The 19,444-nt window shown below is 37.9% G+C and overlaps 2 protein-coding genes across 15 annotated transcripts in view; one reads left to right on the top strand and one right to left on the bottom strand.

Moving 5' to 3' along the window:
- Positions 1-3,826: 3,826 nt before the first annotated feature.
- On the bottom strand, positions 3,827-5,338 carry LOC6038305 (mannose-6-phosphate isomerase). The gene is made up of 2 exons (XM_001848072.2): positions 4,860-5,338; positions 3,827-4,807 (listed from the first exon to the last, which is right to left on the bottom strand). Exons 1-2 carry the CDS (start codon positions 5,142-5,144, stop codon positions 3,908-3,910), a joined length of 1,185 nt encoding a protein of 394 aa, XP_001848124.2. The 5' UTR covers positions 5,145-5,338; the 3' UTR covers positions 3,827-3,907.
- Positions 5,339-5,851: 513 nt separating this feature from the next.
- The window catches only part of LOC6038307 (protein lap4), a 139,186-nt gene continuing 125,593 nt past the window's right edge, over positions 5,852-19,444 (top strand). For 7 of the 14 annotated variants that reach the window (XM_038261384.1, XM_038261389.1, XM_038261377.1 and 4 more), the window contains exons 1-2: positions 5,852-6,051; positions 10,573-11,359. In XM_038261384.1, the coding sequence (XP_038117312.1) occupies positions 11,198-11,359 (162 nt within the window). In that variant the 5' untranslated portion in view covers positions 5,852-6,051; positions 10,573-11,197. Of the gene's footprint in view, positions 6,065-6,350; positions 6,666-10,572; positions 11,360-19,444 lie in introns of those variants that run through there. The other 7 variants (XM_038261401.1, XM_038261396.1, XM_038261408.1 and 4 more) reach the window with 3 other exon arrangements.

Below are 19,444 nucleotides of genomic sequence, written 5' to 3'. Positions count from 1 at the left end.
CCAGCGCCTCTGACGAGACAGGAGAAACCGGGACCGACGTTTTACTTCACCATCCGATAGAAGCTCAGTGGATAAGGCGGGAATCGAACCCGCGTCTCATAGCATCATCGGGATCGGCAGCCGAAGCCGCTACCCCTGCGCCACGAGACCCACATTTTCATTTACCTATGTTTTTGAATAATAAATTGGATTGGCAAGGGTCAAACCATATTGGAGACCTACTGTCAGAGTTAAAAATATAAATATTTTCGAATTAATCGGTCTTACCTTAATAATAGTTAGGTGAGCAGAGACAATTGCTGGGGAAAGGGTATGCGAGCGTAAACAAAAATAACTGAGCACCTTAGAAAAACTTACAAAACAATGAATTAATTCAAGAAGATTTATGCTGTGGTAGGTTCGAGGCAATGTTATGTGATTAGATGATTAAAATATAACATTAAACTGTTTTATGTACCTAAACAGTTTGCTGACTACTTTTCCAGCGTGCCAGAATGAGCAACCATTAAAAAAAAGTCAATCCGTTTATTAAATCGTTCAGTGCTTGGAAACGAATGATCATTTTTTATAAAGTTAATCTTTCTCTTTCTTATTCCAGAAAACAGGGTAAAATTGTTGAAACAGTTTTTTTTTTCAAAAATGCCTCCAAATTGTTGTGTTTGAAATAACCCATTTGAATGAAATAATATAAATTGACATTGTTTTGTTTTACCAAATAAAGGGTGGCTCTTCCCCCAAGTAAATTTTGTTTAACACTTCCGCTACCAAGCCTCTGAAAATATTCAATTACAGATTCAATAAATGATTTTTTGAATATGGACATTCTCTAAAATGTTCCGACTATGAGAGATGATTATAACTTTTATAAAGCTTTCTGATGGTTTTTTTAAAGGTTAAAAAAAATACTTTTTTTTTGCTTTTTTGTGTTTTTAAACCACCTTGAGTCAACACTCCGGATTCTACCACTTTCTTGTTCGCTTATGCTGCCTGTGCTGAGATAGTTCTAGAACAGGGGTGACCAAAGTATGGCCCGCGGGCCAAACGTGGCCCGCAAGGTGATATTTTGTGGCCCGCGGACCCATTTTGAATGATCATGTAAAATGGCCCGTTGAACTTATGATTTATCAATATTTTGATTGTTACACAAATAATTTGTTCAAAATATTTTATAATTAGAACAATATCACGCTTCAATGAGAGTGAAACTAGTAAATATCGTCAATACTTTTATCAAACATTTTTAGAAATATTAAAAAAAAAACGTTCAAGTCAACTTAGGTAGAATTTTGTATAATGACCCTTTATGAACTGACTCTCAAACTAACATTGCACTTCCTTCGGGATTCGTACTCATTACATTTAGATAACAAATCTGATTGATTACCAACTGATTCAGGCAGACAAATTGTGGAAATCGGAGGATCAAGTTTGTTGCAAATAATTTACAAATCTTTCGTCGATCAACCCACCCTCCATCATTTTAAAAATTGACAAGGAGCAAAACTATATTTTCAAAAAACTTCAACACTTCCCCAAATAAAATTAAGTGCAATCAGCAGAAATTATTTGAATATGCATTCCTTTGCATTTAGAATCATTTGAGCATGTTTGGGTTTATTGAACATAATTTGAATGTTAGTTAATTATCGTTGAAATAAATAAAAAATTTTATCGAATTTTTTTTTGAAATTAGTGATTGCAGTTTAACTATACGGAAGCTTAAAATATTTTCTAACATTTTTTTTCATTGAAATGTTGAAAATCTGGCTCTCGATGATTTTTCACCCACGCTCAACTTATAGATAAAATTACGCCTTTAGATGAATTGTTCAACATGTAATGTCACCATTTTCGAATTATAAAAACAAAACATTTTTTTTTTTAAGCACGAGTACATTCAGCTAATTTTTTTTTTTCAAATACCAAATACCAAATTTTATTAATTAACAATAACGATAGAAAACCGTTATTTTGTAGTTTCTATAATTTGGAATTGATTTTTTTTTAACAACAAAAAATAAATCTTTTATATTAAAATAACGTATTTTTTTTAAACCTTTTTTTTTGTAAATTTGGCCCGCAAGCACATTTGAGTTTCATATTTGGCCCGGCCTCCAAAAACTTTGAGCACCCCTGTTCTAGAAACTTCGTTTTAAACAGGCAGATGCTTCAACAGGGAAAAACAACTACCTACTTTGGCTCACCAGCTCACGTGAGCGCAAAACGCTCCGGTGAGCGTGAGCGAGCAGCTACCTGATAACAACTCATGCTCCAGCTGGAGCGAGCACTCGTTCCGTGAGCGCTCGTTCATTCGCAACCCTGGTTTTAGGGGACATCAAATGCCAACTTTTCAGAAATTTCCAGGATGTGCAAAAAATCTTTGACCGAGTTATGAATTTTTGAATCAATACCGATTTTTTTTCAGCCACTTTCGTTAATTTTCGCAAAAGCCACCTTTTCCAAAACAATGATAACTCCGCACCATTTCAACTGATATTAGCTGTCTTAGATGCAAATGAAAGGTGATTAGTTAGCTTTCAAGAAACAATAATTTGAGGACCGATAAAACCAGCCAAACATTTGAAAAAGTCGTATGTATTTTGTTGAATATTGTTCCTTGAGCTATTTTAGGAATCTGGGCCAAATATGAAAAAAATAGGTCAACATTTACCCATTGATATTCGGAGGTGAAGTTTGTATGGGAAAATCGAAAAAATGTATGGAAAACCCAATTTTTAACAGTTTGGTCTGCACGGTGCGCAACTTCCATCTAAATATTCCCAAAAAAAAAAACATAAAAACATGATGAAAACCCATTTCTGATTTTTCTTTTTTCAATTTAAAGCCAACTAATAAATTGACAAGACAACATTTTTTCGATTGATCAACTATGGTCCCCTTGGAACGAGCTGTCAAGAAGAACCTTTTATGTCAAGAAGGGCCGCGAAGTTATTTTTTAAATTGATTTAAAAATCCATTTTAAATCCTTTGCGGTCGTACAAAGGGTCATTGTACTCAGAAAAATAAGCTTTATCGTTGTGAACATATTAATAATACCATTCATTTTAGGACCCAATTCGTAATAAATGAACGCCTCATTAAATGGATTAAGGGGGGTGGGGGGTATCCTTTGTGATTATGGAACAATATAAATATTTATTTTTACTTCGTAAACGCTTTGAAAAACTTCGTAAATCGTACTGCTAATTCAAAAGTGGTATAGGAGGGTGGGAGGGGGGGGTGGTCTAAAATGGGCGAGACTATCTATTAACATGTCCTTGTACTGTCTTTTAATATAATCATATCCTATAGTATGCGGTCGTGCAAATGGTCATTCTACTCACAAACATAAGCTTTATCGTTGTGAACAATAGCATCAGCAATCAAAGGGGCGAGTGTGCAATTACATTCATTTTTCCAAGAGTGAAAGGTTTTATCTAGGTCCTTGAAGGGTACCAACTGTGAAAATTTCGGGAATCTGAACTTGATCTGAACTTTTAAAAAAATTCACAATTTATTAGCTTAGAAACAAACAATTAGATTTAGTTAAACATGGGTCTCGTAGCGCAGGGGTTGCGGCTTCGGCTGCCGATCCCGATGATGCTATGAGACGCGGGTTCGATTCCCGCCTTATCCACTGAGCTTCTATCGGATGGTGAAGTAAAACGTCGGTCCCGGTTTCTCCTGTCTCGTCAGAGGCGCTGGAGCAGAAATCCCACGTTAGAGGAAGGCCATGCCCCGGGGGGCGTAGTGCCAATAGTTTCGTTTTCGAGTAAAATTTATTTTAATAACCAAAATTTAAACTGATAAACAGCTATTCAACTTCACTAAGCTATGAAATCTATTTATTCGGCTAATACATGGTCACAACAATAACTTAAACACAGATATCATCACACCCTACTTCCTAAAAATCATTACTCATCGCCTGATAAGCCACAAACTCGCTGCCACTGTCCTCAATCTCGAGCTTCAGCTTATCTCCAACGCTTCCCGGAACGAACACTATCTTCCCGAACTCAAGTCCCACCTCCTGACCTGCTCCAGCAGTCAACTTTCCCTTCCCCGCGCAAACCAACAGAATGCACCCGTTGGCCCTATTCGTCACACTGTACTGCTTCACCCCGGCCGGAACCTTAACCTCCGCCACGGCAAAGTCCTTCACCGAGGGTATGAACGTGCGCGTGTGCGGTTCCCCGTCCAACCGCTTCGGCTGGTAGATCTTGGACTCCGCCGGGGCTCCCTCGTAGCTGACCAGCCGCAGCAGGGTGTCCACGTCTTTGAACTTTGGGGTGAGGCCGGCGCGCACCACGTTATCCGAGCAGGCCATGCACTCGATACAATCGCCGGAGAGGTAGGCGTGTGGGACGTTCGCTGGGAGGTAGATCGCCTGGCCGGGGCTGAGGTTCAGGATGTTGAGGAAGTAGATCGAGAGGAGTCCCACGTCGGCGGAGAAGTCGGCGTGGAGCTGAAGGAAGAGGCGGTCGAGGTTCGAGGGGGCGGGTTTGTTCTGGATGGTGTGGAGCATTGAGGTGATGCAGGTCTCGAGGGCGCTCGGTGGGCTGTGCATGAGGGTTGAGTAGAGATCCTTGAGGGCGGGTTCGGTTCCGGACTGGAGCTGGTCGACTTTGTCCTTGCCGAGGAGGGTTTCCAGCTGGGGCCACGATTTGAGCAGGGCGTGGATCTCGGCGTACGGTCGGAAGCCGCACATGGCCTGGAAGTCGGTGAGGGCGATGGCCAGCTCGGGCTTGTGGTTCGGGTCCTTGTAGACGTCCGGGAACTGAGCGTGCAGCTTCTCGGCTTCCGTCTAAAATCGAAAGTGATGATCGGGGGGTCACAACTAAGTTAATAAGACCTACCTTATCCGGGTGAACCTGGATGCTGAGCGCCTTCCGGATGCTCAGCACCTTGAACAGATAGGACAGCTTGTTCTGGCCGTTTTTCTGAAGATAAGCTCCCAGCTCCTCCCCGCTACCTGCTACCAGCGAAGGCCCACTAACGTGGTCCCCCATCCAGAGTTCCGCGTACGGCTGAGCCTGATCCAGCTTAAACCCGCCATCGTTGGCAGTGGCAATCTTGGCCACGTACGAATCCGCACCGAGTTTGCCCCAGTCGTAGTTCTTGACGTTGCCAATCAGCTCCATTTTGGAACGGAATTCAGATTTCGGTTCAACTCCGGCGAAGACTGCACTGCGAATGACCTCTGCGTGAACTTTCCTGTCGGCTTTTCAAGAAGTTGGAGGGGTCACTTCACGCAGTAGGCCGGGTAGAGGTGGGTGGTGTTGTTTTTGTTGACGTTCGATGCGTTGACGTTTCGTTTTGTTGGCCACAGTTTACGGCTTTTACAGTAGGCGGCGAAATGACGTAGTCGGTTCCGGATCTAACGGAATTTAGTCGAGTTGGTTCTCGGGTCAGCTTTATTTTGACGAATAACTTCGTCTTAGAGCTCTATACGGGGTAGCAATCCAAAATTTCGCGTTGCGAAATGAAACGCCTGTGCCTGTGAACATTCTTTCCAATCTCGGGACGTGCTATTCAAGTATCTAAAGTTCTTCGTCATGATGGTTATCCTTGTAGCATTAAAACTGCACCTTTTTCTAGTTTTTATTTACACCCTGATAATTCTCCTAAATTTAAGTTAACAAAATCAAAATTAAAACGATTAAAACTGATCATTACAAAAAGCAGTCTAATTTGACAGTTCCCCTCCGATGACTTCTCTACCACAGTTGATCCCACTCACATTTGACAGCTCTCTCCCCGTCCACTCACTCTCCCTCCGTCACTCACACGCCAAACAATCATCACCTTCGCCAGGCAGCCAGCCAGCCAGCTTGCTCTCTTGACATTCCCCGAGTTGGCGTTCAGTTTTTCTCCCGTTGCCAAGCTTACAACATCACCTTCGCACAGAGCCTGCTTCGGGTCGGGTAGTGTCGTGTCGGCTCAGAGGTTGTGTGTGTTCGGCGTCGTCGCGTGTTTGTTTCCAGGGGCAACCACCACCGCAACGCAGTTCAACTGTCAGTTTGGCTTACATTGCTTGACGCGACTGAGGTAGCTACATCAGGTTGAAGTTCTTTCACATTCTTCTGTGTGCATTCTTGTTGGGTTTTGAGCGTGTATTGGTGGGCCGTCATCATCGTCATCGCGGTGTGTCAGTGGACAGTGATTGTGTGAGTGTCGTTTGGGTACTCACTCTCGCGCGAGCGACGCTGCAGACAGGGTTGCCAAACTATCAGTTTGGTGTAGAAACGTCAGATTTTGAGTATCGCGAATCAACGGTGGAGCGCGATTACGTCGAATTAATGCGATTTTTGAAGAATAACTGCGATTTTTCGTGGAAATCAAAGCATTTCAACTTTATTGAAAGTTACTTTCTGTCAATAAGTCATCTGTCAAAACAAACTAATCAACGTTAGAGGTTTTCGAAGCGGCTGGCAACCGGGCCCGCATAGAGCAGTAAGAGCTCCACCAAGAAGGCGAAGCAAAAGAAAGCAAAGAACCGTAGTTCGTGTCAATCTGGCCGTCGGTCGTGTCGTGTTTGAAATATTGCTCTCGTCAAAAAATTGTGGCGCTTTTCGGTTGTTCGGTCCTTTTCAGTTTTTCCACTTGTTCGGTTGCGTTTTTCTTTTCGGTGTTTTTCCTCTCCTGCACGAGCAACATTGGCGGTAAGCATCCAGCAGGGGTTTTCACGCGGAAATCCAGCGGAAAATTGCGTGACAAAGTAGGCGAAATTCTTTTGCGTTGCTTCTTTTTCTTTGGGTCTTTCCCAGTGAGAAATGTCTTGGAAGTGAAGCTTGAATCGTAGAAGACTGGGAAAAGTGCGTTTTCGGGGCAGGAAATAAGCGGAAAAGTGCAGTGTTGTAGTTTAGGAAAAGTGTGGAAAACATCAAAGAAGAGCCACCTAGAGTCGACTATGATACTGAGTGGTTGATGACGATGACGACGACGATGACGGTTGTGTGTATGTGGAGTGGGTTTGGCCGTGGATTTGTGGAATGGAACGCAAGAAAGAGGAGGAAGGCGAGAGAATGAGGGAAATAACAGAGCAACAAACAACACACAAATCAAAGAAGGCGAAAGGAGAAGGAAAGGAAAGGAAGAAGAGTGGTGACAGTTCAGGGAAAGAAGAGAAGATGGTGCAAGAGAGACAGTGAAGAAGAGAGGGAGAGAGCGAAAGGAGGACAAGGGAGTTGTTCGGGTGGAGTAGAGAAGGAGAAAGAGTGCTACGAGTAGAATCAGTAGAATGGAGAAGTGAACGGCTGATACGATACCTTTGTGTGTGCGGGAGTATTGTAACCATCAGTAACCGACTCTGGGTTGGGAAGGCAAGAGGACAGTGATGTCAGTTTGATGGAGTGCGGGATTTGGAAATCAATGAGTGAATTTGAATAGAAATGCGATAGAAACACGCAAGTGTAACGAATAATTGCATTGGACTTGTTGATATTGCGAGATCAGATGGAAATATCATTCTACTCAAGAGAGTGTATCAAATATACAGTCCAGACTCGATTATCCGAAGTTTCGATTATCGGAAGGTTTGTATGGGACATCGGATAATCGAATCACGAACAAAAAAATTGTTTTAGTATTTTTTAATTTTCTTGTTTTTAACATAAAACTTGTGTTCTACGACCCAATTTTAGTCAAATTTGAGATGTTGATTGCCTATTAAAAAATAAAATGCATTTTTTCAATATTGGCCGCCATCTTGGATTTAAAAATTCTAAATCATTTTAGCGTAGGGGTCATACCTAAGCTCGACAATCAAAAATTAGACAACGAAAAAAAATTGTTTTGTGATTTGATTATCCGAAGTTTCGGTTATCCGAAGTGAAATTTTTCCGAGGCCTTCGGATAATTGAGTCTGGACTGTAATGCACAATTCATTATTCAATCTCATAAACCAATATTTTTTGTAAATGTTACAACTAGTAGGCACTTATTTTAAATTTAAATTTATTTAGGAAATCGATTTTAAATCAACAAAACATTTAATTTATATCAAAAAAATATTTTTTAGGAATTGATTTTTTAGCAAACGTAAAAAAAATGAGAAACTGGACTAAAGACCATCATATGGCAAGTGTTCCTCTTGTCCCATAGGTCGTCTCGCCCCACATTCCCCTTTCCTACTTTTTTTTATTTTTGTGAGCGATATTTTGAACATTTGATCAGGGGCATTTCATATCATTTGTACAAAACAGTGTAAGGAAGTTTCCCAGTCCTATCACCGTTTTTTCAAGAATTTACAAGCAAAAGAATTTTAACAACAAATTATGTTAAAATTGGCTATATCTTGGAAAAAAGACAATTAGTCAAAAACGCTTTTACTTTCAAGCAACACATAAAAAAATTCGATAATCTAATTTTTTAAATCTTTCTAAAATCGATTTATTCAACCATATTATGTTAAATTCCAATACTTTCACTAAGAACATATTTTTTGAAAATGTAGTATGTTTAGTTTTTTTGTAGTAAATATGTACTCAAAATTGTTCACACAATACCGTATTTTTTCGAAAATACTCAAATTTTCATAATATGCAATATGGGTACCAACTTAAGCGAAATTCAGTTTGCTTTTTTACATTAATAGAGTTTTTAAAGGAAAATATAAAAAAAATCACAAATTACCGTATTTTTTTCCAAAATACTCAAATTTTCAAAATATGCAATATGGGTATCAAACGACGCGCAATTTTGTATGCTTTTTCACTTTATTAGAGTTGTTTTTTTAGAAAATACAAAAATGTTCAGTAAAATTAAAAACAAATTAAGTTTTAGACAAATTTATAAATCAAAATGATTTTAAAATAGATATTTAGTTTTTTTTTTCAAATAATAAAACCATAAAACTGTCGCAGGCCTTTTTAGAAAATAAAATAAAATCTAAAAACAGTTATTTGTAGTTTTTTGCTTTTACCTTTTCTTTTCCTTTTAATCCAAGGAATAAAAATTCAATGTTTGGCAATGTTTAAAATGCACCACAAAAACTTATGTATTTTTCTGTAGTTATTATTTTTGCTTGTTTTACCTTTTTTTTTACTGTCGAAATTATGAGCATGTACACTTTTTCAAATAAATTTGTTGTCATGTTCCTATTTTTACTAATGTTGTCAACAGCTTGTTTTTTTTTTAAATTTATTTTGAAATTATGTTCGGTCTAATTTAAAAAAAAAAAACAGGTTTTTTGTTGAAAAATTCCTATTATTTGAGGTTCTCGAACAGGGCTTGCGAAATATCGACTTTGTTGGTGATAGCTGACAGAACACTCCAATCGTCTTCACCACGACAACCTGATTTTTACATTCTACTTTCGTTTGTTTCACACACAAAGGAATGAGTGCTACGCAAAGTCACTCACACAATCATTGACTTTCCTCCAGGAGAAAAATCGTTTGGAGAGCGTTCGTTTGACATTCTACCGAGATTCCGATCATCTCTCCAATGATAGCAATCATATGACTCCTGTCACCACGCAGTATACATCAGGAAGAGAGAGACAAAAACGAGAGAAAGAGAAAGAGCACGTTGTCTCGTTCGGGCGGCTGCTTGAGTGGTGCTGATTTTTCGTTCGTTTCGTCTTCGTGTTTACGTTCACTGACCGTCACCAAGCAACGACGGTCATGATAGGCGTTTTGTGTCAGCGATCAAATATCGTTTTGGGAAATGATCGCTGACAGAAAGTTCTATCGAATATCGAGCAGTCCCATTCAGTGATCGATCCCATTTCAAGCATTGTTCTGGAAATGCATCCTTTTTTGGCACAAAAAGCTTTTCCACATATTCTCGTCAATTTTGCAGTTTGCTGTAATTTATGATCAAAGCTCTGATAAGCCGATAGTAGAAATGGGCCGAGAAAGGGTTTTTTTCCTAGTTCACAAAATCGTGAACAAGTGTTCATGAAATTCTTAACCAAGAACAAAGTTTTCAAAATTCATGGTCTGTTTTTGAAATTTCGAAGGCTAAGCATTTTTACAAAATCATTGTTTAAGAAAGAATATTAATTACCATAACAACCACAAATGCAAATCACCCTAAACATTCAACGACTAGTTGCGATGCGAATCTTCGACCCTGGATTGTCCCCAAGGCTGCGTCGCCCATTAGCCCCACACTGGCATCACTGGCCACGTGTCTCCACCCCGGGCGTATTTTCCTATCCCATTACACACTCATACTCATAATGTGTGCACTTCGTACCAAGCTCGCAGTGGAGTATGTGTGGTCTGGTCATCGTCGTCGTCGCCGTAATTCACCTCAGAAGGCAACATAGAAAAAAAAAACCCGCTTCATCAGTAATAAAGTCCCGTAATAGAGTAATTCGCAGCAGAAGATATTCATGAAGTTCGGCGGCAAACACTCAACTCGACGCTCTCTCTCTTGATCTGTCATTATTCTGTGATGTGGTTCAATGCCACAACCCAACATCGTAGTAGTCTGTGACGACAACCGCGTTCCGTTCCATTCCGCAAACCCATGCCTACTAGATTGAATTACTCCAAACTAACTCCAACTCCCGAGCCCGAGGTATTCACCGTTACACTTTCCGATTCTTCCCCCCCGCAGGTTTCACCACCAATTCTCCGAGCAGCGCGCGATTGTGCTCGCGGCCGAGGGCTTCCAGAATGTGCTCCAGCGCTGCCGAGTGTAAACAATTGGGCTCGTAAGACCCACTCCCGCGTCGGAGGGTGAGTGAGAGAGTAAGTGTGTCTATTTGTCTGTGAGAGGAGGAGGGGTTGTGAGCGTGTGGGCGCGAGAGTCGTCGCCGTGATTGTTGTATTGATTTTCGCGAATGGTTTTACTCCCGCAACAACAACAGAAGCAAAAAAAAAAATAAGGAAGGTAAGGGTAAATGAAGTGAAGTGAGGCGGCAAGAAGACGTCGAAAAGACGAAAAAGAATAAGTTCGTTCTTGCATAGAAGAAAGGAAGAGTAATATCGAGTGTGTGTGTGTGTATGTGCGGGCGCGTGTGTGAAGAAGAGCAAGAAAGGTGCTGCGGCTACTACGATTGTAGTAGAAAGTAAGTGGAATGTTGCGCTAAAACAGTGCAAATCGAAGAAAACGAAATCAAGTTGGCGAACTAGGAAGAAGTTTCTGTCGGAGGAGGAAAAAAGAAGAAGAAAGGAACAAATTACCAACAGAAGAAAAACAACCGTGAAGAAGAAAACAATAGGAAGAAGACGGCGGAACGATGTTCAAATGCATCCCGATCTTCAAGGGCTGCAACCGGCAGATCGAGTACGTGGACAAGCGGCACTGCTCGCTGCCGAATGTGCCGGAGGAGATCCTGCGGTACTCGAGATCGCTCGAGGAACTGCTGCTCGACGCGAACCACATCCGGGATTTGCCGAAGGTAAGGGATTTGAGCAAATTTCAGACATCAAAATGTCACAAAATAATCTTTGAATCAAAGAAAACAATGTAATTTTGCCAATATCGAAGTGTAAACAAAGAGTCCATCCTATTCACGTCAGTTGATGTTTTCGTTATTTACTAGCAGGATAGACTCATTTTTTACACTTGTTTTGCTAGAAATGTCCATCTACAAATAAAGAAAAAGGACCAAATGAAATATTTATCAAATAAATAAATAAATCAGCCTCAGTTCGCTAACTGGACGTTGATTACTGGACAAACGTCAAAAATAATAACAAACAAAGGTTACCAAGGGGTCAGTCGATGCAAAAAGCATCTTCAATATTTTTTTTTTAGTTTGAACAATAATTCACAACCAAAAACTATGTGTTCTGTATAAAATAATTATTTAACCCAAAAATGACGAACTTCTCGTCACAGTGTTTTGAGGCAAACAATGATCGAGCTCGAGCTGTCACAGTCCCAGCGAAATATGTTGGCTGAAATATCGGGCGGTCAGTCAAAAAACACTAGCTGGCAGTCGCCTGGCAAAAAAAAACTTTTGCTAGAAAGAGATAGCAAATCTGATGCAAACAAACCCCCAGTTGCCATGTAAACATACTTTGAATACGATGGTAAATTTTTGATTAGAAAGCTTTATTCAGAAGTTATTTTTTAAAGTTCATTCATGGTTTTTTGGACCTTTTTACAAAAAAAAAAAAATAAAAAAAAATCCGGAATTGATTTATGTTTCTACTTTGGAGTAATTCTCGGAGACTTCATACAAAGATCATTTATTACATTTCAAGTGGGGCGAATCTGGACTACAGTCCGAATAGGGACAACGACTTTTCTAATTCGTCCCAGATGACGGTACCACAGAATCTATCTTGCATCATTATTACTATTTTGGCAGATAATCTACAAAAATAATATCAAAATTTATCGTAAATAAGAAATTTTTGTTTTTAATTAAACTTTTCACAAATAAATTAATAATAAGAAAAAAGTTTTTTTTCAAATATGTTAAGTTGACCAAAATGCCAACATTTGAGCAGAAGACTGCCAAATTTATTTGGCAGTGTTGGCATATTTTAAAAACAAATCGAGACTTTTCGAAAACGTTGAACCTACTCCCTAAATTCCTCCAAAAAATTAGGGGACAAGAACAAATAAGAAATATAGCCGAAATTTAAAAATATAATTAAAACTTTCTAACTTAAAAAAAACATCACAATGAAAACATCACTTAAGATGAAATGTACAGTTCAGATTCGATAAACCGAACTTCTCAGAAAGAAACCACTCCGGTTAATCGAATCTTCGGATAGCCGAATAAATAACGAATAAAAGAAAATGAAAAAAAAAATACTTTCATAAATCCAATAATATTTTGCAATTGTATGACAAAAGCATAACTGTAATATTGTATAAAGCATGGTGTAAAACTTTGTTCTTAAAAACACTGAATTTGAACATTAGTTTTTGTGCGAATGGTAAGCGAAACTGTATCAGGAACTGGCGAATTTTTTATCAGTTTCTGTTGAGTTTCACATTTTTACACTTTATTATTTAAGGTAATCTGACTCATAAAAGAGGTAAAATTTTAATCATTGTTTTTTTAGTTTAAATAATTAATATTTTTATTTGCCTTTATTGGTTAGACAAGGCTATTTTTCATCATCTATTCGTCGGGACTGGGCCATTCGGCAGAAAATTATTCGGCAGAATGACATTCGGCGGAAAGCCGAACGGCAGAAAAACAATCGGCGGAATGGGTCATTCGGCAGAAAAGGTCATTCGGCAGAAAATACGTTTGGCAGAAAAGCTTGTTCGGCAGAAAATCAATTGGCAGAATGTCATTAGGCGGAATGGTACAAATGGCAGAATAACTCGTTAGGCCGAATAAGTCGTTTGGCAGAATGTCGTTGAGCGGAATAGTACAAATGGCAGAATAACTCATTGGGCCGAATAAGTCGTTCAGCAGAAAACCATTCAGCAGAAAGCTTTGTTTGGCAGGATCTCTTCTTAGTTGGAAACGTTCGAAAACAATACACAAAACAATAATGAATTAAAAAATCTATTTGTTTAGACTCAAAATCAAAGTACAAAAAGATCACATTTTCGCGGTACTTTTGTACACCTTGCTGAGTCCGTCCATCGTTTGTCGTCCGTGCAACCGTACGACGTCAAAATTCAAAATATCAATATTTTTCGACATTGTTAAGCGGTTTTCTAGCGACGACGCACGGTTTTGTTATTCAGGACCATTGTGGTGTGCTGTAATTTCGGTTTTCAGGTCAATCATACAAAACAAATAACTTGTTCGAGCTTCAGCATTATCTTGGCGTTTCTCTATTGCGTGATTTCTACTCGAAACTAGGTGTCCACAGGTTTGAAACGGTGAGAACAAGATTATTCGTTTGACGCAGTGGTGGACGCAGCACTTTGCGCCAGTTCGATTTTTCTGTGATCTGTCAGTTGAACAATCTACAGAGCATACTATGTTCAATGGTCGATGACAGGCAGGCTATGATGACAGCCGCAAAGTTCTGCGTCCATCACTGCGTCGAACGGATAATCTGGTTCTTAGCTTGAGGTGAAGCCGTTGATCATTTTCGAAGAAAATTGATCATCATCATTATAAAATACAAGCCTTACCCGACAAACTTCGTTCTGCTTTTTTTCGTTTTTGACGTTTTTGCTTTTTGCTAATTCAGCCTCCTGTGATCAAAATTTGAGTTTACGTACATTTTTCCATACAATCTGCAGATGCTCCGGAATCGCTCCAAGAGTGGCCAAAGTGGAAATTTTGTAGCATATAAACCTTCCTTGGGCTTACACCAACCTAACGCAACAAAAAGCACCTCGATCCGACACTCCGTATTGAACTGATTCGCGTTCGAACAAAACCGTCGAAATTTTTTTATATATATAGATTCTGTATTAAATTCAATTTAACGAATTTCAGCACCAAAAGGAATCAGCATGTGCCGGTTATTACCTTCTTGAAGCCACTGAAAGAATTTTTGATCTAAATCAAATGTGCTTCAAAATTTATAAAATTTTGTGGCACAGTCATTGACGTCCTACTTGGCAGTCATTGATTAATGACGATTTCCATAAATTTTCAAGGAATGGGATAATCGTTACCAAAAAGAATCAGCATGTGTAGGGCACTATTCTAAACAACTTGTTGGAGGAATTTTGTCAAAATAATGAAAGCGACGCAAAATTTATATCTTTGAACGAAAAATCATGACAATGATGGAAGTCTTCACGTTAAGATACAGTCATCCCACATATTCGGAACGGTTTCCAGATCGGCCAATGGTCAAAAAATCATAGCAAATCGATAATTGAACTTAATGATTCGCTTTTACCTTCATTTGAAAGCTTTTCTTGCGATCTTTAGAATGCTGTATCGAACATCTGCAAATTTTAACTTTTATATGAAGTTTTTGAAGAATTACTTTGACCCTTGAAATCCACAAATTCGGAACACTTTTTTCTTACGGATGTAAACAAACCTTGGTTCTCTCCAGGAGTACATATTTATTACCAAATAACGACTTCACACACTGAAATCAATGAAACTCAAGCTTAGTGATGTTTTATACATGGTTTGATAACTTTTTTTAAAGAAAATATCAGTTAAATTCAGGTGTTCCACAATTGTGGGAGGCACAATAACATCCCACAATTATGAAACTGGCCATTTGGAGGCAGTGTTTTGCTGCTCTGGACAAAATAGTCTTGGAATGAAGTTTTTTGTTCAAAAAGTACTACTTTTACTAGTGAAATAGCAAGATAATGTCCAAATGTAGGTTCTAAAAATAGTAAGGTCGACAGAAAAGCTACTTTTGGCATGCTATTGACAAATTATCATAAAAGTGTTCCGAATTTGTGGGTGTTCCGAATATGTGGGATGACTGTAATCCAAACCTCTCTTTACAATTATTTATCGCTGTCGTGCTGTTTTGTCGTACGTCGTATTTGACGTTCCGAGAAAAACGAGTTTTAAAGTTTGATCTTGAATAAACAAAAACGAGAGCACGCAATGTAAACAATAACAATTACGTTATGTTTAGTTGACCATTCTGTGCATTGCCCCGAAGTTTGGCTGAATTTGGTTGCCGGAGTCCCGAAATATAATTGAAAAGGTTTACGGTAGTCGAGCTCGTATCTGTGTCAAACGCTTTCTGACCTGAAATCCCTTTGGCCAATTGGGTTTTAAAATGAAGTTTAAATTTGTGATATTATTGGTCATAACGATAAAGCTTATTTTTCTGAGTACAACGACCGCAAAGGATTTAAAATGGATTTTTAATTCAATTTTAAAAAAACCCTTGAAAATGATATTATATATAAAAAAAACAAAATTTTCGTTTTACTTGCTACTGGGACTGATAAGCCGAGAACTAAATTTGAGAATTGATCCACCAGTTAAAACATTAACTTCACGGTCCTTCTTGACAGGAAAGGTCCTACTTGACAGCCCGTTCCAAGGGGACCATACTTGAGCCATCGAAAAATTGTTGTCTTGTCAATATTTTTTTGCATTAAAATGAAAAAAAGTGATCACAAATGGTTTTTTATCGTGTTTTTTACAGTTGTTCATAAAAATTTACATAGGGCTTTAGTACCCGATTGTCGCACTTACATCAAATTTCAGGCTGTGTCAAGATAGCACGACAAGTTTGAAACTTCTTTCATATGGAAAATGACAAAAATGCACGAAGTTTTTTTTTGGTTTTTGTGGAATATCTCAGTATTTAAAACGAATTTTGGGGGTCTGTTTCTAGAATGGTACGTTCGTTTGAGGGCTAGTTTCGCACTGAGTGCCGCATTCAGAGCTGTCAAAGTGTTTGTTTGAAGAAACTCGCGCTAGTGCCGCAAGAGTTTCACCGCCATCTTGGAACTGAAACTCTAGTGCTTTTCAATATATTTTTAAGTTTCATGCGAGTTCCACGCACACTGACAAATGACGTTCGATTGAACCAAAACTGGCACCGACGAGTGCGTCACTCAGTGCCGCACCGGCTCTTTAAACGAACGTACCATATGTTTACAATAAACTAGCGCTCCTATTCCGTGTACGTATCGGTTGTTGCGTTTGACACGGAATACGTAATCGATTCGAATTGAATTCCGTTTCAGAATTCCGATTGATTGACTGGGAATAATTTTCACTTGTACTGCACAAAATTTCACAATTCTAATGATAATGGCAAACACGACAATGTAGGTTAGGGTAGAGTAGTCATCAATGAGACACGGGGAACAATGATAAAATGGCTCTCACAAGTAGTAGTTTCAACCAAACAGGCTCATATTTTGGGAAAGGTGTGTCTACACGATACACGTCTGCCATAATAGTGGCTTTGGTTATGGAAGCTCCTTGAAAAGTTATTCATTAATGTTTGATTCTGGGGTGTAAAAGTAAATTATGGACAAAAATTAGTTTTTCGCTCATAGGCAGCCGTAAACACCAAAACTAACATTTCTCCAGATTTTTTTTTGACGTTTCATAGGGAATGAGTTGGGCTACAATGTCCTTTCATTTGGTTTGGCCAAAATTAAGAATATACCGAGAATCCAGGGCTACCTTATTGTTTCTCACTCCTTTCAGCCCATGGGTAACAATGAGACACTTTGATTTTTCTTCTTTTCAAAATCTATGTAACTAGGGCGATAAAAATCATGGATTTAGCTCAATACTGTTCATTGGTAAAAATCTACTCTTCAATCTGAACAAGAATAGCCGTTTTAAATAGCTTGAAAGATTAGTTTTTGCTCTTTCTTGTGCTTTGGTTTTTAAATGTATCAAAATTTTTAATCCAGTGTGATTCAAATTAAATAAGTCTCTTATAAATACATATTTTTATTTTTTATATAACATGACCAGAAAAGCTTCAACAATTTTTTAAAATGTCTAAAACAACAAATAAAAAAACAGCAGATAAAATCATAACAAACAACAATATTTTACAAATTATCTTAATGTCCCTACCACCAACTGGAGAAAATCTGAAGTACAAACTGAATAAGTACACGAGATTTCAGAGCAATTAATTTGGAGATCGGTGTACTAATTGTTTTGTTCTGTTTCTGTTTTAACCGAAATCAATCAGAAAAATCAAAACATTATGCAAAAATAAACTAAAACAGCTGTTCTGATTCGATACATTCGTCTTTGTTGCCAAAGATGTTTCATAAAAAAATATTTAAAATTACTTTTTTTCAATTTAAATTCATGAATATAAAAGTGAAGCGAAAATATTTCAAGCGCTAAGCAATTTACGGCAATTTACGGATCTGACAATTATTCTCTATAAGTAAAATTATGCTTAATATTTTATTTTTATTTTTTAATCGTTGTTCATCTATTCCACAACAAAATCTGAATTTCCAGACCAAAATTTGATATTTTTACCGATTCCCGGGATAAAATATAAAAATCCCGGGATTCGGAAATTCCCGGTTTTGGAAAAATCCCGGGAGTTTTGTCCCGGGAATTCCCGGGATGGACGCACTATATGTAACTTTTCAAAATTTTAATTGAAAGTGATTTTTGGCAAATTTATTGAGTTTTAACTCCATTTAACAAAAAATATAAAGTTTTTTGGTATAAATATATGGATTTTACAAAATTCTAATACTTTTGGTATAACTTTTGTTAATTTAAGTTTCAAGTTGGTAAAATTGTTTTAAAATAATTAAGGCAAGTTACCTGCAACGGAACAATACTAAAACATGACATTTTATTAGAAAATAATTGATTTTCGTAGAGTGTCTCATTGTTCCTGCCAAGTGCGTCTATAATGAGACAGTTGAATAACTCGGGCTGTAGACGTAATACCGATGTCATATTTTGGTCAATGTTGGTACACATTAAAAGAAAGTACTGTATGTAAAAAAAATATTTACACCCCTTGGGCACTATACACATTTTGTGATGAAACATATAAACAATTAAAAGTTTGTCAAAAGCCTAGTAGGGGAACTATACCCTTTCTCAGCCTATTTCTATTATCGGCCTATCAGCACTTTGATCATGAATTACAGCTTATATAAAGTGTTTTTGACTGATCCAAAGTAATAAATAGCTCAAATAAAAGTGAGCAAGCAACTCTCCATTGTTGATACATCTGAAAATGTTGATATAATGGCAGAAACGGCAAAAGTGATGAGAATTGGTCGAACGGCTTAGTGTGATTAAAATGGGTATATTTCCCCTACTACGTTTTATTCAGAAACTCATGCCGAACATTTTGCTATAAAAAGCTCATGGAAAGATGATTTCCATAAAAAGAAATAAAAAAAGGTGCAACAAAAGTTTGTAGGGGAGAGTGGGGAGACTTGATCCCCGGGGACACTTGATCCCAAGCCTGTATCTCGTCAGCATGTGGGTAAAACAATTGGCTTTGTTCTAGAAAGTTGTGTGAAATCAACTAAAACTCATTGTAGAAAACAAAGAAAAAAATTAAAAATGTTTAGATTGAGTTACACACATTTTTCTTAAAAGTGCTGCAAAAAACTTCCAAGAGATCTTTTTTCTTTGTTTTGATAAGTTTAGAAAACACTAAAGTGCGTTTAAGGAGACTTGATCCCTGCATTTTTACAGTCACTGGAATCAGCCTCAAGATTAAATAATTGGGCTGGGTTTTCGTACATAGTTTTCTTCAGTATAGTTGAACATAACTTACTGCAGTTTGAACCATTTTTCAAAAGTTTTGTAAACAAAAATTACCAGCTTTTGTAAACATGCTCAATTTTGGTCTAAAAAAGAAAATTTTAAGTTTTTAAATATTTTGCATGCTAAACTTGTTATATTTTGAAAACAAACGTACAGGTTTAATGTGAAATTGCTGTAACTTATAGAAAATTAAAAGATTGGATGAATAAGAAACATTTTGCTTAAGATTTCTTCAAAATGTTGAATAGGGGATCAAATTACTCCCAACATTTTGAAAATGGCGGTTTAATATATTTTTAAAACGCTTGGCATGATTCGAAGAGTTTATCTGATGAAATACCCTTATTAGCCAAACATAGTTGTATGTTTAAGCTTTCAATTCTT

Source organism: Culex quinquefasciatus, chromosome 1, assembly GCF_015732765.1.
Source record: "Culex quinquefasciatus strain JHB chromosome 1, VPISU_Cqui_1.0_pri_paternal, whole genome shotgun sequence".
Classification (NCBI taxonomy): Eukaryota; Metazoa; Arthropoda; class Insecta; order Diptera; family Culicidae; genus Culex; species Culex quinquefasciatus.
Note: the sequence above shows the minus strand (reverse complement) of the source record. Positions and strands in the feature narration are given on the sequence as shown.

Excerpts from the sequence above, each read along its gene's own strand:
- LOC6038305 (XM_001848072.2), bottom strand. The coding sequence starts at position 5,144 with ATGGAGCTGATTGGCAACGTCAAGAACTACGACTGGGGCAAACTCGGT. Across the intron at positions 4,808-4,859 it reads TCCAGGTTCACCCGGATAAG|ACGGAAGCCGAGAAGCTGCA; the intron begins GTAGGTCTTATT and ends TTTCGATTTTAG.